The sequence below is a fragment of the Anolis carolinensis genome, chromosome 1 (genome assembly GCF_035594765.1).
Source record: "Anolis carolinensis isolate JA03-04 chromosome 1, rAnoCar3.1.pri, whole genome shotgun sequence".
In the NCBI taxonomy this organism is placed as follows: domain Eukaryota; kingdom Metazoa; phylum Chordata; class Lepidosauria; order Squamata; family Dactyloidae; genus Anolis; species Anolis carolinensis.
This window is the reverse complement of record NC_085841.1, coordinates 30,844,319-30,870,527: the sequence shown is the minus strand read 5'-3', so window position 1 is coordinate 30,870,527 and position 26,209 is coordinate 30,844,319. Positions and strand designations below refer to the sequence as shown.

Genomic DNA, 26,209 nt, shown 5'->3' with positions numbered 1-26,209 from the left:
GCATACATGAATTACACAGGAAAATTTCCCAAGTGTTATCATAGTAGCACAAATCACAACTATTACTCTAAAGCTATTTCTCTATTTCTCACTTTATTTCCAACAAAAGGAAAATTAAGTCTCCCTTCGACTGAGAGTCAAGCACATAGTTTTTAGGCTTTATTGTTCTAAAACAGCAAAGCATACTACCAGAATGGGCAATTTGAACAAATTAATACATTTAAAGTGTTCAAAGTGATCTAATTTCTCTTCCAGCCTATTTTACATGCTTATGCACTGTGACCATGTAACTTTTTAAAAATACATTCTTCTTCATAAAGCCATTCTTGGATGAATTAGTCATTTTTAAATGGTTGCTAATATTTAAATTTATAATATTCTATTTTATTTCCTACTAAGAAGACATGCAACATTACAAGTACTTAGGCATTTATGTGTATAGTCCAATATATTGATGAAAACTTTGGAGAGATACTGGTGGGATTACTGCCAAAAATAAACCTGTAAACCAAAAGGTTCCGGGTCTGCTCTGAGCAGGCACAGAATAAGCCAGTAGTGTGATTCAGAGGACACGAAGAAGAAAGCATATTGCACTCATTTGCTTCGGTTTCAGTGGAGACTTGATCCCACAAGGGATATAGTTTTGTGTTCCTGCTTTACCAGATCTTCAGCACTCGGTATTCCCAGGCAGTCTCCCATCCAAGTACTAACCAGGCCCCACCCTGCTTAGCTTCTGAGATCAGACGAGATTGGGCATGTTCAGAGTGGTATGGCCATATCAATTGTCTCTCTACATCAGGGGGAAGGGGAAGCAAGTGGCCAGGCTCAAGATCTTCATTATATGTATTTTTTTATTTCTGAGACCAGGTATGGTTTTCAATTAAGTTTTTAAATGCAATCACCAGTGCTCAAGCATAACACTAGAATGGAGACAGACAATGTAATTTTCCATATTTTAACCCTACTGCATTTTCCCATCACTCCTGCTATTTTTCTATAAAACACAAAGTATTTTCAAAGCATTAATAGAAGTTAAATGTGCACAGGAAAACAAAATAAGTGGGGTGCAAATGTTAAGTTAGGATTACTGAGGAGAAAAAGAACTCACACTATTTTCTCAATATTTTCTCAACAGTTGTTTTATATGAATTACTTTTAAGGACATATGATTTTAATGGATATATAAAAAGTTGTGAACTGTTTTGGAAAAACTGTACATTTGCAAGACTAGTTGAAATTTTTATGAATAACTACATATCATACCTGAGAAAAATATTGTTGATTTGTTTTCTGATGAATGCTCTTAATCCAAGGAATTTGCCATAAATTCGATGAAGCACAGTTTTTAGGAAGTCACGCTCTCGTGGATCTTCACTATCAAACAGCTCCAACAACTATGAATAAAGTATTTCTAATTACTTAATTTTCCAGTAATTAAAAAGACAACTGACTGGATTAAAATAAGTTTTGAGTTTATTCCTACCCAACTACTCTCTATAACTGGATGCAAGACAGAGATACTCAGTACATGTACCTACCATGGACGAGGATGTCTCAGACTGCTTTAAAAATTAGAACACCAGAAAAAGCAAATGCATGGACTTCTGTTGGTACATAGGATAATAAATCCAACATAAATTGTGAGGCCATGCATTTATGAGGACCAAACAAACCATTGTGTGACATTTTTAAAGTATTACATACTGTCTTATACAGAAACAGGTAAGAAATAGCATTATTGTGATATATTCGATAATTTTGGGAGGGGGTATAGTCAATTAGTCTGGTACCACAATAACAACAGTCCCAGGGTACCTTGAAACCAAATGTATTTTGTTTTGCATAAGCTTTCATAGACTGCAGGCCACTAACAGTTCCATCTAATGAAGCAGACCGCAACCCATGATGCTTATGCCCAAAACAACTTGTTAAGCTTTCAGGTACTATAAGACTGTTAATTTCATAATGTATTTGATATGTGAAAGCAAACACAACAAGAATCCCAATTAAGTCCCTGAAAAGAATGAGCACAATCAAGGAACAAAAACTTGCACTAGACAAAGGGCTTAATTGAAATAAAAATAAATTAAATACACTGTTCAGTGAGATTGATTTATGTGATACATTCTGAAACAAGGTATGCATTTCTAATTTAGCTAAATGACAATGTTTCTGTAGTTTGCACAGCACACATCCTAGTTCCCCCCTTTATACAATATTACAGTGACTTGAACCCTGAGTTCCTATGAACTTCAACTCCTCCTAAGACACTCCTGTGGGTAAAAGATAACAGGGACGTAGTCACCAATTCTCATTGTCAACCCCAAAATTACCTCCAGATGATTTGGGAACATGCTTTGGAACAACCTGAGTACTACAAAAATAATTCTCCCTCCTCTTGTCCTAGTGTAGGCCTCTGATCACTTGAATACACACATCAGTGAAACAATGTTCCCTTCCAACCACAAAAGGGACATTTATGATACAAGACATTATATTTTGCTAAAACAGGTAGAACATTACATATTTAAAATAAACAATTTACCTGTTGTACGAATTTCTGGTCAATATAACGTTTTGCAACACTAGGCTGGAAATCAGGACTCTCTAAAAATCTTAGTAAAAATTCATACACCAGCTATGAAAGAGCAGAAAAATATGTTTAAACAATACACTATCATATTGTATGACAAAAATTCAGAAGTTTCAAAATAGCGAAAAACCCATTGTACACACAAGGCATGTTAGAATAAAGAAGTGAGTTCCATGCAATATTTACTTGGCTAATACTCATATCCATCGCTTCAACAGACCACTTCTTGTCCTGTATGTCTCCAAAGCAGTGGTTCTCAACCTGGGGACCCACAATTCCTAGAAATCCCAGTCAGTTTACCAGCTGTTGAGATTTCTGGGAGTTGAAGGCCAAAACTTCTGGGGACCCACAGGTTGAGAACCACTGATCTATAGATATTGCTCAATTAACCCAGGTAATTTGAATGCATAAAATTTTCCTCATTTCTTAATCCATTAGTTTGGAAATCAGAAGTGTCCTTGAGCTTTTGTCCACCTCCTACTCAAGTCAACTCACCCTGCCCTCTTTCAGTATTAACTAGCAGTATTCAATTACTTTTAAATAAAATCTTAAATCATGGCAGAATGAGTTTGAAATTGTGGCTTAGAGCTGAGTTAGTGATGGTTGGCTTTAGAGCCGTACGGAGAGACAAGCTGGCTCTCGTGCTACCCATTTCTGGTTCAAGCCTTGCCTACCCTTTGCATGTGAGCACCAACTGATATCGCTGGAAAAAAAATTGTGACCCCCCCCCCTCGATTGAAGGGGTGGTCTTTTATTGAATAAATATTTCCACCTTCATACAGCATGTGCCCATGTTAAGACACAAAGGAGTTAAACAGAAGAATACAGTCAATTATACCTAAAGTAGCAAAGAGATTAAGAAGACTGAGAACAGAGTAAAGTTCAATTTGACAGTAAGGGCATATCTACACTGACCACTTAAGTCAGTATAAAACTGACAGAGGAAATAATAGTTTCAATGTGCAAATGATTACATGGGAAACCTGAAACCAGTTTTGAGGCCTGGGTGGAGCTTATGTGCACTGCAGATATTGGCTTCAACCCAGTTCCAGGACCTGAGTATCTGTGACTTCACGGCCAGGAAGCATTCCAGTTTTATCTCCCAACTCTCCCCACCCCAATGGGCATGTGTGGATAACCGGAGTGTCTGTCCCTTAATTGGTTCCACCATGCAATGAGGTTTACACTCAAGCAAGCTGATGCACATTACGGCATGTATTTTAGCGTATTCCCTGACTTTGATTATACTGGTTTAAAGCCTTGATGCATATTGCTGCGTGCAGTCACAATGTGTGTCATTTAAACAGCACACTCTCAAGCTGCCCTCAAACTATATTAAGTGGTCAGTGTAGATTTGCCCTAAGATAATTGACAATTTTATTGAGGACATTTTCCATGGAACACAGAGAAAATCAGATAGTAGTTTGCAAAGAAACAGAACTGAAGGGATAAATTAAAAGAGAGCTAAAAATATGCACAGCATATATGTAGTTCCTATGACCTGCAAACACATACGGTACATTGTATTTTCAAAACTGTTGGCACCTGGTATGAAATGTTAATGCAGAGACAGAACAAACAACAAAACCCAAAACACACATAAACAAGATACCTGTATATGGGGCCAGGAAGCTTCTAACGTAGGTTCATCCTCTTCTGGATCAAAATCTGGATTTTCACTGGGTGGAAGTGTTCTGAAGATATTAGAACTAATCTGAGGGAACACAGTGATGTTTTTAAAAGCTAAATTAAATTTATTCTCGCCTAAAGTGAGACAAAAATTAACTTTGCTCAATGATTGCTTAAGTACTTACAATCTTTGCCTTAAATGGGACTGGCTTGTCATTTGAATGCAAGCTGAATGCATGAATATCATTCTTTATTATGGTCATATGATCTTGTTAGCTTTAAATATATAACACAAACAAAAATCCTATTCAATTTATCCAGAATGACAACCACAATCAACCAATTAATGTCTTAAACACATTGCAATTCAAAAGTTATAGGCAGTGGAAGCTCTTCACAAATCAAGCCTCCAGAATTGCAGTTCTGCTCAAGCTAATAGGATAGCTTTTGTATAAATTTATTTATTTATTTACAGTATTTATATTCCGCCCTTCTCACCCTGAAGGGGGACTCAGGGTGGATCACAATGTACATATATGGCAAACATCCAATGCCATTAGACAAACAACACACAGAGAGACAGACAAAGAGGCTATTTAACTTCCCAGCTTCTGGCTTTGTGAGGGTATGCTCGATTCCGGCCACAGGAGGAGCTGCTGCTTCATCATCCACCGTGACGAGTCCTTTTTTGATGGAGTACTTCATTGTTGTAAATCAGTTAAAATTAGCCTCCCTGCATAAGTGGTCCCTAAATTTTCATACTTGACAGATGCAACTGTCTTTCAGGTTGCTTAGGTCAACAACGAGCAAGGCTATTTTTTATTTTAATTGTCAGGTGCTCACTCCACATGGGCTGGCCTCAAACTCATGACCTCTTGGTCATAGTGATTTATTGCAGCTGGCTACTAACCAGCCTGCGCCACAGCCCGGCCCCTTGGAAACAGGTGCTCTTGGGTGAGGTATACTATAGTGAGGAAGGCAGAGTTCTTCATATATGCAGAGTTGCTCACAAAAAAGCTGGAGGAAAAGACTGTCTAGTATATTTCCTTCACAGGAACCAACTAAAATAGTAGCACTAAAACAGTATCACTATTTGTAAAAAAAAATCTTTTATTCTATCCTCTTAGTTGAAAGACTTGAAGAGTCAGAAAGAAAATAGTCTTTACTAAAGACTAATTACAGCTAATGCCATTGGCTGTCTTAAAAGTAAGATAATAATATAGACCATATTCCAAGCGTATCTCACTTTGTGGTTGAAAACATGTTAATATCTTGTATATGTTTTCATTTGTATAATATGCTAAGAAATCAAAATTTGTGTTAGATTTGAAAGGGAAATATGAAAGAGATTTACAAGAGTACCGTCTATCTGTTGTGCAGACAAACTGAATGGTTTATTTTGTATATTTATGCTGAGGAGGGTATTCTATAATTACAGTGCCACAGCAGAGAAGGCCATCTCTTCCATGTCCTTCTACAATATATTGCCACCCACCCACCAGTAGGAAAACAGTAAAGTCTCTCCAATAGACCTTAATCATCAGACAAACATACATAAAGAGAGGCACTCTCTCAGGTGTTGAGGTCTAAGTCACACAGAGCTTTAAATATCACCAGCATCATGAATTCAAACTGGAAGAGTACTGGCAGCCAAAAGTATATTGGATATGCAATAGGAGGCGGGAAAAATAATATTTTAGCAACTGATATTAAGGGGAAACATTTAAGGGAAATGCTATCTTGTCAATGAGTCAGAATTTTAAACTGATATATTTTAGACTAGGTTGTTATGGTTTTGATTTAGATATGCTAATATTTTTTGCATTTATGGAACATGTATGCACTTCTTATTGATAGTCAAAGTTCTGCTTTGTATTTGTCCAATTAACAGATAAAGACATATCTGAATCTGAGATTGATTGATACCTGAAGGGGCCTAGCATCTCATGGATGTTCCATGTCCAAGCCTAAAAACTTTAGGGAAAAACTGGGCCCTTTTGGACAATTTCAACCTAAATTCAATGGGTTATAAGCAATGAACCACTTGCAATTAAAGTAAGTACACATCATGAAATTTAGAAGAGTTAAAAACCAAAGAAGGAAACACTGGAGGAGGGGGCAGGGAATAGAAGATATCACAGAGGGAATTTTTCCAACTTCATGTGCCTGCAACCCCACTTTAGCTCTGGAAATCATGTTTCAATCTCTCCAGTTTTGAAATGCTCAACAGACACCATCTGCATAATCATTAGATAGAATGAATATTTGGGAAGCGTCTGTTTACATATTGTGTGGGTAGAGATTTAGCAAACTGCCGACAGGGAAGAAATTATGAATAGTGATCAAGGAAAGTGTTAGGTTAGGTTGTCATGGATTAGGGGGGTTTGAATCCAGCATACTACAAATCATGCTCTCTTCTATAACTAGCACAGGTCCAGGCAATCAGATTATTCTCTCAACTCAGGTACAGTGTTTCTGTGTGCACATGCACACACATACACATCTCCTAATATATAACAAACATATCATATATATCCTTACCCTACATTAAAGGATAGCAGATTGGCTTACAAATAGATTAAAACTGTTTAAAACAATAAAAATAATGTAAATAAGCTGAAATATATTAAACATAATTATGAGTTAAAACTTAATTTAAGTTTTTAAAGGTATGTACAACAGTATTTGGGATGAATTAATGAGGTCCAAAGGCCTTGATGAACAGCCAACTTATAACCAACTTATAACCTCGTATTTAAATGAAATGAGTATTCATGCCTATTAGGCAGGCACATCCCACAGTCAAAGTACTACAGCTGAGAAGGCCCACTCCCATGCCTCTTTGAATTATATTGGCCTAACTGGTGGACCACAGAGGAGGGCCTCCCAACCGATCTTAAACCACAAGCAGGCACATATGGAGAGAAGAACTCCCTCATGTATTGAAGTCCCATTCTGTTTAGATCTTTAAAAAGTCAGCACAAGTACCATGACTTCGGTATTGGCAGACAATTCCAGTATTTTAATAATGACATTATATGCTTTCTATATAATAATCCAGTCAACAGTTGAGGAGCTACATTTTGCATTAGCTGGAGCTTCAAAGTATTCTTCAAGGGCAGCTCCATGTAGAACACAATACAGTAGTCTAAGGCAGAGATCTAACATTATTCACATGTATTATAAATTGGACAGAGAATACGAAAGGAAAGCTGATAAATTTGCAGTTGAAGAATCAAGAGCAACATAAAAAGAAAATTATACCATGTAATTGTATAAAACAAATTACTAAAGCACACAGATTAGACTGATAAATAAGTCCCAAAACCTATATAAGAATTAGCTTTATTTGCACCATCAGCTTATTTCTGGCTTGCTGCTGGGCATGTCCATACTATGATATGATTCTGTAGTGTTCTTCCTCTCTAAAAATGGCCTAGTTCAGGTATCACTGGTCACCAAAGTACTGACTGACAAGTGAATAGATCTCCAGGATCATAGTCTTGCACCCCCCCCCCCTTCTTAGTTAATAACTAACTTACCGTGATATATGAATGTACATAGCCACAGTTGCTTATCATAACTTACCCTCATACCACAGACAGAGATTATACATTATCATTATTGAGCTAAAAAGAAGGAAAGGACAATAAAACTAAGCTGCTGCTAGAAGAAAGGGCCCCATCATTAAATACTTCAAGCAAGTTGTGTCTTGTCTTATAATAAACTAGGAAGTTTACTTGGCAATTGGTGATATTTATACAGTGCTATTTAACTATTAATTTTGATATTATAATTCCTACTATTGCTGTATTATGTTATATTATTTTAAATTACCTAACCCAACCATCAAACAATAGTCTACTTAATATGATGTCTGAAAAAGATAACTTTGTATAGTTCTGAAGTAAAAATTAATTCTAATGTGTTGGATAGACAAATCCAGGTATTTCTAATATCACTTCTTCCCTTTCAAAGTAACAAAATCATGGGATAATACTGGTTTTGTGCACGGGGAAATAAAACAAAAAAAAAGTATGTAAATCATATAGAATAATCTTATAGCTGAAGCACAACCAGTATTCAGCTGTCTGAAAGAATGGATGCAAAGTCTTAAAGTAATGGCTCATCCATTGTAATGGATGTATAAAGAGAAGGGAAAGGCACAAGAAAATAGCATGCATGATGATCTGCTTCAGGGGTGCAATTCTTGGTGGCTCAAGGACTAACTGGGCTGCAATTTTCAGTGCAATGTTGATTTACATTACAGGGAAAACAGAATAAGCAGAAGGAAAATAACAACATCCCTATCACGATTGATAAAACTTCTAATATACGGCACCAGTAATAACTTGTACTATAGAATGTTGGTACTGTTCCATTATCCACACCCTAGAGAGATAGACCATTTTATTGAGGGGGGGGGGGGGGGAGTTGAAGGAGAAAACAATTTTCCCCATTTTCTCTGGTTATTCCCCCTTTCCCCTTCCCATATCATAAACGAGGGTTGTTCCATGATGGGGACATGGGTGGGGGGAATAACAGGGAAAACAAGGGGGAATAGTTTTTCTCCTTCAACCCACCCTCCACTTTGGTAAAATGGACTATACGTCTCTCTCTAGCATCTACTAGTGGTCTTCGCCCAGATGATTGAACAGTATAAAATTTTTATATTTTCCTACTTTTAAGCTAGGGCTATAGTATTTTATTGCATTTCAAATAGTCAACATTGAGTTAAGGGGCTGTTGAAGTCAGTCCTATCAAAAAGGGACATCTAACAACCTCTAAAGTCAGAGAGATGATAGTTTACGGCAGCAAAAAAAAAAAAAAGTTTTGTTCTAAAGTCTAACTGATTTATTGTAGCAGAATAATTTTTTAGATACTTATGTCAGTTTCTTGAATCGAAAAATAAACAAATATAATAAGGAATACAAAAATTAGATTAGAATGCTAGAGAAATTGATTTGACTGCCAGTCAATTCGAGAAATGGAAATTTAAGTTATTTTTATAGAAAACAGCAACATGCATATAGCTGCATGTTACCAGATCACTATGCTACCAGATCAGTTTTCTAATAGAAAAAAATATTAACAGAAGCACAATACCTTGAACTGTAAATTTCAGACTGGTAAATCACTATTTTCAGGCAGCTTATGAGAAAAAAAACATATAGGATTCTTAAATTCTCATAACCCTTCAGTCAAAATTTAATTTGTATTTAATAATCATCTGAAATATGGCTCACTGCTGAGTAGCAATGGGAAATGCGTTGTTAATTCATGAACATGTAATTAGCATAGTTTCAGCTTCCCCATCCCTATTTTACTTGTATAAAGGCTATCTTCAGCTGTTATATTTATGACATTATTTTTCTAATACCATATGGGCAAAAGTGTATTTTCTGTATATATAAGCCGAAGTTACAGAAGACAAAAGATATGCAGCCCTAACCAGAACATACATTTAAAGGAAATATATTCCAGACTCTCCACTCCTAAAAATGGACTGGGCCACAAATGATCTAGAATTAATATTTAGGAAGCACACACTCATATACATTTCAGTTTTACTTTATACAGGGTGTTTGAAAATACTCCCTAGTTTTAAGTTAAAACACATTAAAACTAGGGAGTTATTTTTCAAACACCCTGTATACTGAAAGTAACTGCCTGAAAGTAAGGGTTTCAAACATCACAATCAAAACCTGAACATATATCTTCTCAAGCCTCTGGTTAACATAAAGGAGTTGGAAATCAGAATTCAACACAACATAATTTGAAGTTTCCAGCTTTCCTTCATATTACACATGGCCTAAAAATCTGCAATATTACACCATACAATTCCATACCCATGGGGAATATGTTTCACTAATGCTTAAACTATACTGAAACTATAAATAACAGTGAACCCTGTATTTTATTATACTTGTGCCAGAAGCATATCATAGAATCAAACTGGAGGGCCTAGAGATGCCCACAAAAATTTTTTTTGGAATGTGGGTAAATGAAATCATGGATATTAAACCCATTGCTTTAAAGAGAGGATTGTACAGTACAGTATGACACCCCCTTATCTATGGGTAATAGAAACATTAGCAATATTGTTAAAAATTATGCCTAATGACCAAGCCCGCATTCTGGACTTTAGGAGAGCTGACTTCCTAAAAATGAAGTAAATATTGAGCGGCATTCCATGGATACCAATACTAAAAGACAAGGGAGTTAAGGATGGATGGGAGTTTTTCAAAAGTGAAATACTCAAGGCACAAATGCAAACAGTGCCAACAAAGAAAAAATATAAAACAAGTGCAAAGAAGCCAGAATGGATGTCCAAAAAACTTCTAACTGGGCTAAGACTCAAAAGAGACATGCACAAAAAGTGGAAAAGGGGAGAAATCACTAAAGAAGAATTCAAGCGAATAACCAACTCCTGTAAGGAAAAGGTTCGCAAGGCTAAAGCACAAAATGAGTTCAGGCTTGCCAGAGACATTAAAAACAATAAAGAGAGCTTATTTGCTTACATCGGTAGGAAAAGGAAGAACAAGGAGGCGATAGGGCCTCTGTGAGGAGAAGATGGGGTAATGGTGACAGGGGATAGTGAAAAGATAGAACTACTTAATGTCTTATTTGCCTCAGTCTTCTCACAAAAAGAAAGCCATCCTCAACCTCAGCAACATGGAGTGGATGAAGGATTAGGGGAAATCCAATCCCAAATAGGGAAACAAGTCGTCCAGGAATACCTGGCCGCTCTAAACAAATTCAAGTCCCCAGAGCAAGATCAACTATATCCAAGAGTATTGAAGTTAACGGACGTTATTTCAGAACCACTGGCAATCATCTTTGAGAATTCTTGGAGAATGAGAGAAGTCCCTGCAGATTGGAGGAGGGCAAATGTGGTCCCTATCTTCAAGAAGGGAAAAAAGGACAACCCAAACAATTATCGTCCAGTTAGCCGCACGTCGATACCAGGCAAAAATCATTAAGGAAGTGGTCTGCAAACACTTAGAAAGAAATGTGGTCATCGCTAATTGTCAACATAGATTTATCAAAAACAAATCATGCCAGTCTAATCTGATCTCTTTTTTCGATAGAGTTACGAGCTGGGTAGATGCAGGGAATGACATGGATGTAGTGTATCTGAATTTCAGTAAGGCCTTCGACAAGGCCCCCCCGTGACCTTCTGGCAAACAAACTAGTAAAATGTGGGCTAGGCAAAACTACGGTTAGGTGGATCTGTAATTGGTTAAGCGAATGAACCCAAAGGGTGCTCACCAATCCTGGAAAGAAGTCACCAGTGGAGTGCCGCAGGGTTCCATCCTGGGCCCGGTTTTGTTCAACATCTTTATTAATTACTTAGATGAAGGGTTAGAAGCCATGATCATCAAATTTGCAGATGACACCAAATTGGGAGGGATAGCTAATACTCCAGAAGACAATAGCAGAATTCAAAATGATCTTAACAGATTAGAGAGATGGGCTGAAACTAACAAAATGAAGTTCAACAGAACAAATGCAAGATACTCCACTCAGGCAGAAAAAATGAAATGCAAAGATACAGAATGGGGATGCCTGGCTCGACAGCAGTACATGTGAAAAAGATCTTATAGTCCTCGTGGACAACAAGTTAAACATGAGCCTATAATGTGATGCAGCAGCAAAAAAAGCCAATGGGATTTTGGCCTGCATAAATAGGAGTACAGTGTTCCCTCGCTACTTTGCGGTTCACTTTTTGCTCCCTCACTGTTTTGCGGGTTTTCAATTAACATTAATGTATACATGTATTGTTGTATTTTCGCTGTTTCGTGGGTTTTTGCTGTGTGCAAAGTGTTTTGGAAGGGGGAGGGAAGGGAAAAATAAAGGGAGGGGCGGAGGGTAGGGAAGGGTTGGAAATAAAAAAGGATTATTTAGCTTTCATTCTTCTTCTCTGCCGGTGTACTGTATATTGTAACTGCTAAAATAAAGTACAGACTGCATTGTAGTAAGTGGTCTGTGGTTTGCTCTTCTCCACACATAGAATGAATATAGTGTCTCTACTTCGCGGATTTTCACTTATTGCAGGTGGTCCTGGAATGTAACCCCCGTGATAAGTGAGGGAACACTGTATAGTGTATCCAGGGAGGTCATGCTTCCCCTCTATTCTGCCTTGGTCAGACCACACCTGGAATACTGTGTCCAATTCTGGGCACCGCAGCTGAAGGGAGATGTTGACAAGCTGGAAAGTGTCCAGAGGAGGGTGACTAAAATGATTAAGGGTCTGGAGAACAAGCCCTATGAGAAGCGGCTTAAAGAGCTGGCATGTTTAGCCTGCAGAAGAGAAGACTGAGAGGAGATATGATATCCATATATAAATATATGAGGGGAAGTCATAGGGAGGAGGGAGCAAGCTTGTCTTCTGCTGCCCTGGAGACTAGGACGCAGAACAATGGCTTCAAACTACAAGAATGGAGATTCCACCTAAACATGAGGAAGAACTTCCTCACTGTGAGAGCTGTTCAACAGTGGAACTCTCTGCCCCAGAGTGTAGTAGTGGTGGCTCATTCTTTGGAGGCTTTTAAGCAGAGGCTGGGTGGCCATCTGTTGGGGTGCTTTGAATGTGCCTTTCCTGCTTCTTGGCAGGAGGTTGGACTGGATGGCCCGTGAGGTCTCTTCCAACTCTATGATTCTATGATTCTTTGATTCTATGATCACTGTTTTCTCTTATGATTGGTGGTGTGGGAGACATGATCAGAATAACAGAATAATCCGCTCCCCTCACTGTGATTTTAAAATAATTTATGTTAATATAACATGCAATTCCATTGTCTGTACACATGTTAAAACCCAAGAAACTAGAGGACGTTAATATGTGAATTTTAAAACAGTTTTATCACTTCAATTATCTCACTGAACAATTAAAAAATTTGACCAACTAGCTGCAAACCCTTAAAACCTGTAGGAATAAACATTTCTCACAAACCTTCAAAAACAGATAATGCCAGTCCAGTAGGAAGATACACATGTAACACTGCCATCTTGGCAATCCTCTTCTCCTCCACTGCAGTTACACTGTTTACCTTTCCAATTTCACTGAGCCACCCACTTTTTCCCAATATCCTATCAATCTATTTTCTTATCCCTTTCATTAATCATCTATAAATGTTCTTGTTCTTGCATCTTCTCCTTCATTCCAGCTTCCCAATTAATTTTGTTCTCTTCTTTACCTCCTTGGCATGTATTCACTGTTCTCTCCCCATAATAAACAAGTGCACATCCAAAAGCTGAACAAGATTCTAACAGGGTTGTTGTGAGTTTTCTGGGCTGTATGGCCATGTTCCAGAAGCATTCTCTCCTGACGTTTCACCCACATCTATGGCAGGCAGGACATTCCACAAATATATAAACCCCACTTGCCTAGTTTCCAACAAACCTCACAACCTCTGAAGATGCCTTTCATAGATGTGAGTGAAACGTCAGAAGAGAATGCTTCTGGAACATGACCATACAGCCCGTAAAATTCATAGCAACCCAGTGATTCCAGCCATGAAAGCCTTCAACAACACAAGATCCTAACACCTTTATTTGCTGTTTTGCATTTAATATTTTGCACTCAGGATCACAGTTGACATGATATCAGGAGAAGGAGCTTGGAGGTGACCTGCCACTGCAATCGGGAACTGGGAAGAAATATAGTAGATTTGAAACAATTCTTCCAACCAGTTTGTGTTAGAACCACAAAGCTGCTACATGTTCCACACAGAAGATTATAAGTGATGGCGCCGGGGGGGGGGGGGGGGGGGATTTGCTAGCTGAGTGGTGAGCTTTTTCTCCTGGCAGGTAGGAGTTTGCTCTAAGCCTCTTTGCAAACAGGGAACGGTGTTTCTTGCAAACTATTAGTGACTTAAAACTACACTTGCTCTGCATTTGAGCTTTAAAGCTTTCCTTCTATTTTGCAATGCATTATTTCCAATATACTAATCACCATAGCTAATTTTAAAGAGCCAATGATGAATAGGCCGTTGATTATAAGGATGAAAAATATTTGACAATCTCAATGATAGTAGCTTTTTCACACCCCTTACAAAAAGACATGTGCCTTACCTCAAAAATCTACATATTTTGCATGTTTATATGATGTCTGGGGGAAATAAAGGGTGCATAAAGCAATGTATAGGTTTAAAAATGAAAACAGTCAAAATGCAAAGAAATTAAAAAACTACATGCTTCAGTTACATTAAATGTTCAAAGAAATACATACTCAAGGTAATTGTTTTAAAATACAGTATGCATACATTTTCATGAAAAAAACATATTGCCTCCTGCTAAAGAAGAGAATGCAGGCGATATTCTAGCAAATGTAAATGAAATAGAAAAAAACTAACTGAATAGAAACCATTTCCTTCTCTCACAATTTACAGTTATAGCAAGTGCCAGGAAAAATACAGCTCTATCACACAAAGCGGTAATGCAGAATCAGTACAGGCTGTACTTAGCAAGTAATACTGGGTTTAATTTTTAGAAGTCTTCAAAAGAAAAGTAACATTTCAGATGTTTTACCTACCATTTTCACTATGTCAGAATATGCTGATTCGGTAATCACACCACGATTGGTTGAAACATATTCCACCAGTTCATTCAGTGTTGCTCTTTTTATTTCTTTATTCCTCAAGTCAGAAACAGAGTCCATGAAATCAAACAATACACAACATTGCTGTAATTTCTGACAGAAGAGATCTTGCTGTTCATTTGTGGTGGCATCTGTAAGGGACAAATGTTCAAGAATTAGGATGTAAAGTTCCATTAAGTGAAAGTACAGCAGTTATGTTATCAGCCATCTTGACAGTAACAGAAACCAAGCATAAGCCAAAATGATTACATCCAAATATAATGTCCTATAGGTCACTCTCAAATCTAACATTCCATTCGCAGACATATAAATAAATCGCCTTCTGCATAGAGTCCCCACAATATCTGATTTGACTGACTGGCACTTTTTTCAGCCACATTAACAAAATGCTGCATATCTTGATTTTTGCCAGTTTTTAAAGGATTTCACTTATCTCATTTCCAAGGAAAGAACTTAGGCTGTTTCTGGACAGAAAATCTGCAAGTTCCTGGCATAATTAGAGAACGAGAGTTCTTTCTTAAAGAAAACATGCAGAAACAGCATCTTATTGTCTAATATACTAGAACTTCCCACTAGGGAAACCCAGTCTGTATATTTTCAGACCAAAACATTTACACTGCACACAATACATTTGTATAGCAACTAATAACCAGACTAATAACTGCAGCGAGCTACAGGGACTGGTCAACTCCCGTTTAAGCAACTCTACTGGCTACCAATAAGTTTCTGGTCCCAATTCAAGATACAGGTTATCACCTATAAAGCCCTAAACGGTTCAGGACCTGCTTATCTTTGTGATCACCTCCTCCCCTACCAACCCACGCAGGCCTTAAATCTGCCAGGGAGGCTCTTCTCTCACTTCCGCCTTCGTCTGAAGCGTGACTGGTGGGGACGAGGGAGAGGGCCTTCTCGGTGGTGGCCCCTCGGCTCTGGAATTCTGTCCTCAGGGAGATCAGACTGGCATCTATGCTGTCCACCTTTCGCAAAGACCTACAGACGTGGCTGTTCCAGTGCGCTTTTGAGTAAGCAGTCCCACCAGATACTCAGCCCGCTTACAACTCATTATCAGTTATTGCACTTTATCACTGTTCCGTACCATTTATGGTTTTAGTGTTTACTGAGATTGCTCCTCTGCCCCTATTTTTGATCGCCCTTATACCTCCTAGGAGCCCTATTCAGAGTTCTACACATTTTTACCCTCTGAATGTTTAGTTATTATTATTGTGCTGGTTTTAATTTTGTTGTTGTGTTTTTATTATTTTATGTAGTATAATGTTTTTAATTGATTGTTCTGTATTTTAACTTCTGTTGTTAGGCTTGCCCCCATGTGAGCCGCCCCGAGTCCCTTTGGGGAAATGGAGGCAGGATACAAAAATAAAGTTGTTGTTGTTGTTGTTGTTATTTAACACTTATTGTGATGAAACGGGTGAAATGTCAGGAGAAATTGCTGCTAGAACACGGTCATATAGCCTGGAAACCACACAACACCCCAATGATTACAGACGTGAAATGGCAATTCATAACTTTAAAAGTTTCCACAGCTGAAATAATTTAAGAATAAAGCAATTGGGATATGAAAACAAGGAAAAGCATCTAATATGGACAGGTTGCATAACTATAAAAAGTTCTTCAAATGAACACACACAAACCTAGAAGGTTCCAAACAGTGCACTGAGCAGGTGCATTTGCGTAAATTACAGAGACCACAAAGAAGAACAAAGACCACTTCACTCATCACATGTGAACTAATAGTGATGCATACTGGTCAACTGTTCTCACTTAGCTTTCTCTGCTAGTCAGTATGCCTAAAAAACCTTTGTGGTTTATCCAGTATTATATCCAAATCAGCATCTCTAACTTATTACTCTTCCAATGAGCCAAGATCACTGAATAGTGAACATTAATGGTTTTGCACTTTGCTGATTTAAATAATAAGTTTTAGGTTTAAGACAATTTGTGGGGATAATGGCATGCTCTCTTGTCTCTTTTCAGTGAAACATGGTGGCTGGCTAGTATTGAATTTTGAATATCTATTCTCTCGTCATAAATGGCTACCAAAGACATCCTTCTGCATATGCACTTTTAAAAAATGAAAATAGGAATTTTAATTTTTGCTATTTGGATGTAATGATTACATTCAGCTTAATCTCACAGCAATACAAGAATTTACCAGAACTATTTGTTTTGCTTATTGAAAATCACACAGATCTGTCTGTTTTTCACTGAACTACTTGCTGAGTACTCTTAATATCAGTTCTGTTGAATGCTTACATATGTAATCTGTATTATCCGAATCTCTATGTGTGGTTAGAAGGGATTAGAATATAGGAATTCCTTAAATTTTCCTTTTTTTTTGAATAGTTTGAATTGAAGTATAGTAAAGCCCTGCTCATTTGAGCGCCGCTCATCCGAGTGTCCGGGCTATCCTAGCCAAATTCCTCCCCCCCCCCCCCCAACTCACCCCGCCAGATCCCGGTGCTGCCGGAACCCAGCCGGGTGAGTGAGCGAGGACGGAGGGCGGGCCCACTGGCTGGCTCCTTCGCCAGGCCGGGTGCCAGGGCTGCCGGCCCCAGCATAGCGAAGGAGCCGAGCCATGGAGGGCGGGCGAGTGAAGAAGGAGGGCCGCAAAGGCCCTCCCCGTTCACCCGCTCGCTCCTTCGCCACGCCGGGTACCAGTGCTGCTGGCCCCGGCGTGGCGAAGGAGCTGAGCCAGCGAGCGGGTGAACAGGGAGGGCCTTTGCGGCCCTACTCCTTCACTCGCCCACCCTCCGTGGCTCGGCTCCTTCGCCACGCCGGGACACTCATATGAGCGGGGCTTTACTGTACTTCAATTCAAACTATTCAAAAAAAGGAAAAATTAAGGAATTCCTATATTCTAATCCCTTCTAACCACACATAGAGATTCAGATAATACAGATTACAGATGTAAGTATTCAACAGAACTGATTCAACAGACAGATCTGTATGATTTTCAATAAACAAAACAAATAGTTTTGATAAATTCTTGTACTGCTGTGAGATTAAGCTGAATGTAATCATTACATCCAAATAGCAAAAATTAAAATTCCTATTTTCATTTTTTAAAAGTGCATATGCAGAAGGATGTCTTTGGTATTTATTTATTTATTTATTTCAAATATTTCTATCCCGCCCTTCTCACCCGGAGGGACTCAGGGCGGCGTACAATTGGCAACAATTCGATGCCGATACATCATTAAAAACAACAACATATAAAAATACAACCAATTAAATACAGTATAAAATATAAAACATAAAACGTGTTTAAAATCCGTTCGTCCAATATCCTCCAACTTTATCCATATAACAATCTGGGTCGTCTTTATCATTTATTCATTAAAAGCCTGGGCACAACGCCATGTTTTTAAGGCTTTTCTAAAACTCAAAAGGGTTGGGGCTTGCCGTATATCTCTGGGGAGGGTGTTCCATAGCCGGGGAGCCATCACCGAGAAGGCCCTGTCCCTCGTTCCCACCAGCCGCGCCTGTGAGGCAGGCGGGACTGAGAGCAGGGCCTCTCCAGATGACCTCAGGGATCTTCCTGGCTCATAGGAGGAGATACGTTCGGACAAGTAGATTGGGCCAGAACCGTTTAGGGCTTTATAGGTCAAAACCAGCACTTTGAATTGGGCTCGGTAGCATATCGGCAGCCAGTGGAGCTGGCTTAACAAGGGGGTGGTACGCTCCCTGTAAGCCGCCCCAGTTATTAGTCTGGCTGCCGCCCGTTGTACTAGTTGGAGCTTCCGGGCCGTCTTCAGAGGCAACCCCACGTAGAGAGCATTGCAGTAGTCCAAACGGGATGTAACCAGAGCGTGGACCACCGTGGTCAAGTCAGACCTCCCAAGGAACTGGCGCAGCTGGCGCACAAGTCTTAGTTGTGCGAAGGCTCCCCTGGCCACCGCCGAGACCTGGGGTTCCAGGCTCAGTGATGAGTCCAGGAGAACCCCCAGACTGCGAACCTGCGTCTTCAGGGGGAGTGCGACCCCGTCCAGCACAGGCTGTAACCCTATTCCCTGGTAGCTATTTATGATGAGAAAATAGATATTCAAAATTCAATACTAGCCAGCCACCATGTTTCACTGAAAAGAGACAAGAGAGCATGCCATTATCCCCACAATTGTCTTAAACCTAAAACTATGTATTTTCAGTATTTTCACTACATAAACACTATGTTAGTGTACACTGTTATTATCAGTTCCACAATAAAGTTGATTTTTTTCAGGCTTTCAGAATAACCAAATACATACTGTGGGTCCCTTGATATCCACTGGGGTTTGGTTCTAGGATACCAAAATCTATGGATACCCATGTCCCATTATATTGAACGGTATAGTAAAATTATGTCTCTTGGATAAGATGGTAAAAACAAGGTTCCCATCACCCCATGTGGCTCCAGTTCCAGAGAATCCATTGATGTCCTGGGGCAGCTCATTAGAAAGCACTAGAGGATGTGAACTGGGTGAGAGGCTGCAAAAAGCTTTACGGTATGATATATGTAAAATGTAGTATGGATATAATTATGGTATAGTATGGGGTATAGTATTTGTTAGGACTATTTTTAGTTCAAACTCTCAAGCATCCAGAAACTACATTTATCTGGCATAAATTAATCTCTATGAGTGCTGGTTAACTAAGAGCCTACTGTGCATACCTTTGCACACTGCTCAGGCTACATAACTACATCCAAATAACATCCTTATTGGTTAAACAAGAACTCTAGATTTTAAATAATGCGTTTATTTTATACTCTTTACATTTTATCCTACCTGTTTCTTTCTAGTTTGTCCCTAAAATTATTGAGCCACTAAAGCACATGTGTCAAACTCAAGACCCAAAGGAAGAATTCAGCTCGCCATGTCATTTTATGTGGTCTGCAAGGTCCGCAAGGTCCAAGCGCATTAAAGAACTTGTAGCTGCCCCCTCTGCCAAGCAGTGGCTGTGTCATCTGCATTTCAAATGCAGCAGACACAGAGGATGTAGCCAGTACCATTTGGATTCTGAGGTCCAATGCACACCTCCACATCACTCTGTTCATCAACTCACAGGCAGTGACAGCCCTACCCAGGCACCCTGGGCACCCTCCAAGGTAGGAAGCTCAGTGTGTGATCTGGTATTTCAAGCTATTTAACAATATGTTAAGGAGTAGTTACATTTATGCAGTCTTAAAATTACAAATGGTCCTTTAAAGGCAATCATAAGGATCATGTATGTTGTGATGGAGTCTTCAAGTAGAGATCCTACTAGTTGTATTAGAAGAGGCAGGAAAACTGCTCGTGAGCAAGACTCTGATGAGGAGCAACAAAGGAAGAGAATCCGGGAAATACTTATGGAGCCCTCTGATGATGATACCTTTGAGGGTTTTGAAGGGGATTGTGGGACTGGGAGTCAGGAGGATGGGATGTCAGACTCTGGGAGTGAGGTGATGGATTGGACTAAGGTTCAGGAGATCCGGGATTCTTGAGGAGCCCACAAGCAGTGGTACATTTGAGGGATGGCACGGAGAAGATACAGATGGATCCTGGGGAGTTATGGGTTTGGATAGAAGGTGGTCTGGCTGGAGAGATCGTAGAAGGGCTGCAGCTGGAGGTGGGGTGTTGGGTGACTCCAGCTCTGATGAGGATTTGCAGCAACCAGCTGTGAATGGGGCGTTGGCTGGCTCAAGTTCAGAGGAGGACTTGTAGATAAAAGTAAGTTTGTTGCTAATGTAATTTTGCAATCGGCAAGGTGTTTTGTTGGGTGCTTTTTGGGATCTCTATTTCAGAAGACATGTTTGGAAGACTGCTTTGGGACCTGCCGGCTTGCCTCCATCGCTTTGGCTCTTTGTGTTTACCTTGGACTGGAATTCAGTGACTGTGACTTCTTCCTGACGACCTGGACTGGAATTCAGTGACTGTGACTTCTCCCTGACGACTTGGACTGGAACTCGACGACTGTGACTTCTCCCTAACGACGCGGACCGGACGTGGCAGCTGTGACTTCTCCTTTACAACGTGGTTTTGCTTTAGCAATGTTTTGGGGCATTGTGTGGCCGTTGGTAACTGTGGGTTACTGCTGGTAGTTTTCATGTGTTTGTTTAGCTCCAACCAGCAGGTGGAGCGAGTTTCCAGCCTTTTCAACTAAATTTGTTTTAATCTGGATTATTTCCCAGGATAATCCAGATTATATTCAAAGTTTGGGTCTTTTTTTGTTCTTTTTGGACATTGTTACCTCACACTGAAGAGAAAGTGTTTTGAGCCTCCTTTTGGTTGTTTCTTAGGCTCTTTTGTGTTGTTTTTGCAATAAACTGAGTTGTTTATATTGGCTGGCGTCTGACTCGTAACGATGTGGCTCTTTGTGAAAATTAGTTTAACACCCTTGCACTAAAGCATAAGAAGGAGCCATGCATTCAGTGTGAGTACTCTCTCTGTGTTTATATTAATCAAGCTTCCTTTCTATAGAAATATTACAAAAGTGGTAGAGACACACATGAAAACATGTAACACACACTAAAGTCAACAGTGGTTGCCTGAAGCCCTGTCTAAACGATTATTTCCAATATTTTCTACCACTACAGGGTAAGCAAGGTTAGACTTTCCCCCTTAAGTAAAAGAAAACAGAGGACAAAACAAAATGAGGTTCACATGGTGGTTTTGTTCTTAATGAGTCATATGTAAAGTGTTCCTGTTTTTTAAAATAGTGCCTTTCTGAGGTATAAACTCTAATCTAGAAAGGTAAAAATATAAAAAGAAACAAACACCATGTATTCATTGAGTTCTCAGATATTTGTGCAAACCAATAAAAATTCCAAGAGAATCTAAATTCTGATTTTTTGGGTAAAGACTGAAAGGTATTTCACAATATTCTACACTTGGAGCCAGAAAATATATGTTGAAAGCAGCTGAACACTGTTTAAGTATCTACCTGACAAACTTCAATTTCTGCAAAAAATAAAAATATATAAAATCAACATTTCTGGATCCTTAAAACAGTAGTACCACTGATTTCCAGCTTTAAAAAAAACTGTGTGTGAATCCAAAAACTTAGGAAACAAACATAAACCCTGAAGAAAAATGAGTGTTTTAACTGCAGGAAGGCCAAACATTAATGGCATAAATTGGTAATTTAGTATCCTGCTAGAAAAAAAAAACCCCAATCAAGGAAATATCCCCAATGAAAACAGAATGGTAACACTTCATGCCAACCACTCTTAAAGAGAACTAGAATAAATCACTTGAAGGATGAAAGCAGATAGCCCACTTATATTATACCATCTGCTGTTTTTCTTATCTTATTTGCCTATCACAAAAATAGAAGTGGGGATGAATTATTTATTGATTATTTTGTAAAATGGTGTCCATGTATGCTACATCTTTAGTTACTGGAGGTAAGGTCTTTAACCTTTTCTACCAAAGAGTTCTGGTGCCTCACCAAACTCAATTGGAAGGAGAAAATAAAATAGATGTTGTCCCAAACTTTCATATTGTAATGGGTACTGGACAGACCAAAAGGCCAGATTATATTCTGAAATAACTTGGGTAATGCTAAGGATGAAAGACTATATGAGAAAATTGAAGATCCATCTCTACCGGAAGGCCTACCCAGTGCATTTTAAGTTGTGAATTTTAATCTGCATATTATCAGTGGATTTTAACTTGGATTTCAACTCGGTGTATTTTGTTGTATGTCTTTGAATAGTGTTTTATCTGTTTTAATGATATTGTATCCCGCCTCAAGTTGCAGGGAGAAGCGGGTAATTAATTTATTATTACTATTACTATATGATAAAAAAGAATAATATAAGCAGCTATGTAACATAACTACATAGTTTTAATCTTTCAGCCATCTTCACAGTAAACAAAAGACAAATGAGGTAAATTTAACAATGACTGGAAGTAAGCTGAGATCGGATTTTTTTTAATATATGTTTTTTGGTGATCTTGCTTATTCAAAAACGTTTTTATAAAAATAAGGTCTTGCAGAACATGAATTACCAATACTATACTGGTCGTTTTAGATCCTAAGGTTTATTTGTTAACTTGACTACAGTGGCAGAAATCATCGTTTGTGATATATTGTGAAAAGAAGGAACAATATTATAACAAAGAACAGTACAAAAATGCTGAGTGGAAATGAGAGATTATAATAGATCTAAATAAGATTTGGAAATGTGGTCATGCATTCTGGAATATTAAACTAAGTATATTAAGAGGTATTCTTGCATTTATAGCGATGAAAAACAATGGGTCTAATCAGGAAAGTGTAAAAACTGATCCAGAATTCACTCATACATTTTGTTATTTATTTGTATAACATAAGTAGATTTGAATGACATCTCAATGGCATTTAACAATGTTTATATAATTGTGGCAATCATTTTGATTGTTTGTGTATTAACACTACTTTTTAGACCATGCTTCCAAATAAAAAATGTAACAACTGTGTTTAAATTAAACAATGAAACTCACTGATAACAAAGGCACAGATAGGCTGCAGTTCAAGAAAATGAGAGCTATATGGATAGCTGCAAGTTGATGCAATGATGTAAGAAATATTTCTAAATCACTGTCCTTGTATTTTTGTGGCTACGTTCGCATGCATGTCAACTAGAAGACAGGAAAAATTGAGCAACACCACACACTCTGAGTTTATTCTCACTTATATGTATGTAGCCCAAAAACATTTCTGAATAAAGTTTGGGGGTGCTGGATATATCACTGGAACACACACACACACATATTAAATAAAACATATGCTAACCATCCTTTTCATTACTTGAACTTAAAAAAATGCTAATCTAATACTGGTACTTTTAACAAAATGCCAATTCTCTTAATTTTAATAAATGCTTGCTAATAAACTTTCAGAAGACATTTTTGCCTGGATTCACACTGCAACCACAACAATTCACAATGTTTTCACTCTTCACAGTAATTATTGTGATGTATTTTTTCCAATAACAATGCTGTGAGGCAAGTGGCTGCAACTTTTGCAAATCCAGAGTCAAATTTCTACCTCTGGGCCTCACTAGATAAATGCACTCTTTAGAGAAATGTCAGAAAAGTGAAAAAGGGTATGGTTGAAAGTCTAGCTGGAATTCTTTAAAAAGTTGTTACTTTTCATGTTAAACAGTGCAGGAGGTCTGAGTAACCAATTTAAAATGACTTCCAGTGCAGGCAATTTGCCCTTTTTGACAGCAATAGGTCAAGTCCAGGGGAGCCAATTTACTTTAGGGTCATAAAAACAGGGCCCCAGGGTCACACTTCGTTCACTTTTCTATAAGTTATGCCAACACAGATTGCACAAGGGACAGATATTAGATATGGATGAGAAGTGTTTTTTTTTATTGGAATTTCAGTCATTTCTCACAAAATCATATATTCTTTCATGACTATACATATTACCAGAGTTCACTAAAATAGGGGTCCAAAGGAAATTAGCGATAAATTATTAGGCAAATCTGAACTATATTATTCTTGCTACATATTGAATTTTAACTTGTAATCAATTCCAGTTGTTTTATTGAAAGCTGCATCTGAAATTTTGGAGAATGATCTGTAGGAAGTATGAAAACAAAAACAACTTTACTGATATTTTTTCCAGTTCATATCACAGAGCTGGAAGAGACCACGAAGGCCATCTAACCCAGCCCCATTGCATGCAGGAATATACAATCAAAGCTTACCTGACAGATTATTTATTTATTTATTTATTTATTTATTTATTTTAATTATTTATACCCCACCCTTCTCACCTGAGGGGACTCAGGGCGGCTTACAAGTGGCAACTGATGCTGTTACACTGATATACAATGAACTAAAACATTAAAACAGTCATAAAATACAATATATAAAGTTTAAAACAATGCAAAGTGCTTATGCCATTCATCCACCAGACCTTATACAAGAGCCGTAATTCAGACCACATTCAAGTCAACACATGTTATTCTTCAAATGCCTGCGTACATAGCCAGGTCTTCAGTTTTTTTCTGAACCCCAAAAGGGATGGGGCCTGCCGAATGTCACTGGGGAGGGAGTTCCACAGCCGGGGAGCCACCACCGAGAAGGCCCAGTCTCTCCTCCCCACCAGCCGTGCCTGTGAGGCGGGTGGGACCGAGAGCAGGGCCTCTCCAGATGATCTTAAGGTTCTTGTGGGCTCATAGGGGAAGATGCGTTCAGACAGGTAAATTGGACCAGAACCATTCAACCAGATGGTCACCCAACTTCTGTTTAAAAGATTTCAGAGAAGAAAATATCCTAAGCACTCAGAGACAGCATATCCTATTGTTTAACAGTTCCTACTATCAGGAATTTCCCCCTAATGTTTAGGGGGAATTTCTTTTCCTGTCATTTGAATCTATAGCTCCATGTCTCAGTGTCTGGAACTGTGGAAAACAAGTTTGCACCCTATGCAATACGACATCCTTTCAAATGTTTAAACATGACTGTCATGACACCTCTTTTATTCTCTACACTAAACATACCTTAAGAAGCTCCTCATAGGGCTTGTCTTCCAGACCTTTTATAATTGGGGTGGGATTTGACCAAAGAAAGGAAAGTGGTACTATTACTTCCCTAAATGTAGACACTATATCCCTACTGATGCAGCCTAGAATCACACTTGCTTTTTAAGCTACTGAATCACACTATCAATTCAAGATCAGCTTGTGGTCTGCACCCTTTTCTGAAACCACAAAAATCAAGATTTCTGAAAAGATGTGTTATGAGTGTGTAAAATATACATTTTGAAGCAAGTTCACTGAGCAAAATACAGCTATCTTGAATATGATTATTAGAACTTCCAGACTGCTAACCTGAAGCAGCTCGTTTGTGCAAATGGGAGGAAAAAATCACGTTTAATCTTCCAACAAGGAAATCAACAGATAGACTATATTGGATAGCTCATTCCAAAATAACACAATATTAGGTTCAAACTCAGCAAGGATAAAAATGCACACTAGAGTGCTAAAAGAACAAAAGAACCCTGGAGTGGAAGCAGGTTATTTTAAAAGCATAAGGTTACTTCAACGTGACTGAAATTAGCCCTGAAGCAGCTGAACACATGACCCATTTAAAGCTGTGCATATTTAGTGAGCATGTTATGGTTTATCAGATCAGCACTGCCATGATTTGAGCACATTAAAGGTATTCACAAACTTTGTTACAATACAAACATCCATACATTAAGCCAAGTCAAAGACATGCATGTATATCAACAGATTCACACCTAAAGATACCCAGATATAATATTCATAGTTTTCCTGTGAGTAAGAGTTGGCGTGGAGCCGTGGCCTGAGTGTTAGACTATGATTCTGGAGACTAGGATTCTAATCTTCACTCGGCCATGGAAACCCGAATGGTGATTTGTTTTGGGTCACACTCTCTCAGCCTCAG

The 26,209-nt window shown here is 38.5% G+C and overlaps 1 protein-coding gene and 1 pseudogene across 2 annotated transcripts in view; both read right to left on the bottom strand.

Annotated features, from left to right (window-relative positions):
* The window catches only part of ppp2r5a (protein phosphatase 2 regulatory subunit B'alpha), an 84,895-nt gene that overhangs the window by 31,041 nt on the left and 27,645 nt on the right, over positions 1 to 26,209 (bottom strand). For both annotated transcript variants that reach the window (XM_062971868.1, XM_008125820.3), the window contains exons 2-5: positions 14,760 to 14,956; positions 4,206 to 4,307; positions 2,546 to 2,638; positions 1,264 to 1,394 (exon numbers count right to left, since the gene is read on the bottom strand). In XM_062971868.1, coding sequence (XP_062827938.1) covers positions 1,264 to 1,394; positions 2,546 to 2,638; positions 4,206 to 4,307; positions 14,760 to 14,956 — 523 coding nt within the window. The remainder of the gene's footprint in view (positions 1 to 1,263; positions 1,395 to 2,545; positions 2,639 to 4,205; positions 4,308 to 14,759; positions 14,957 to 26,209) is intronic.
* LOC134295749 (5S ribosomal RNA) lies at positions 663 to 781 on the bottom strand (annotated as a pseudogene).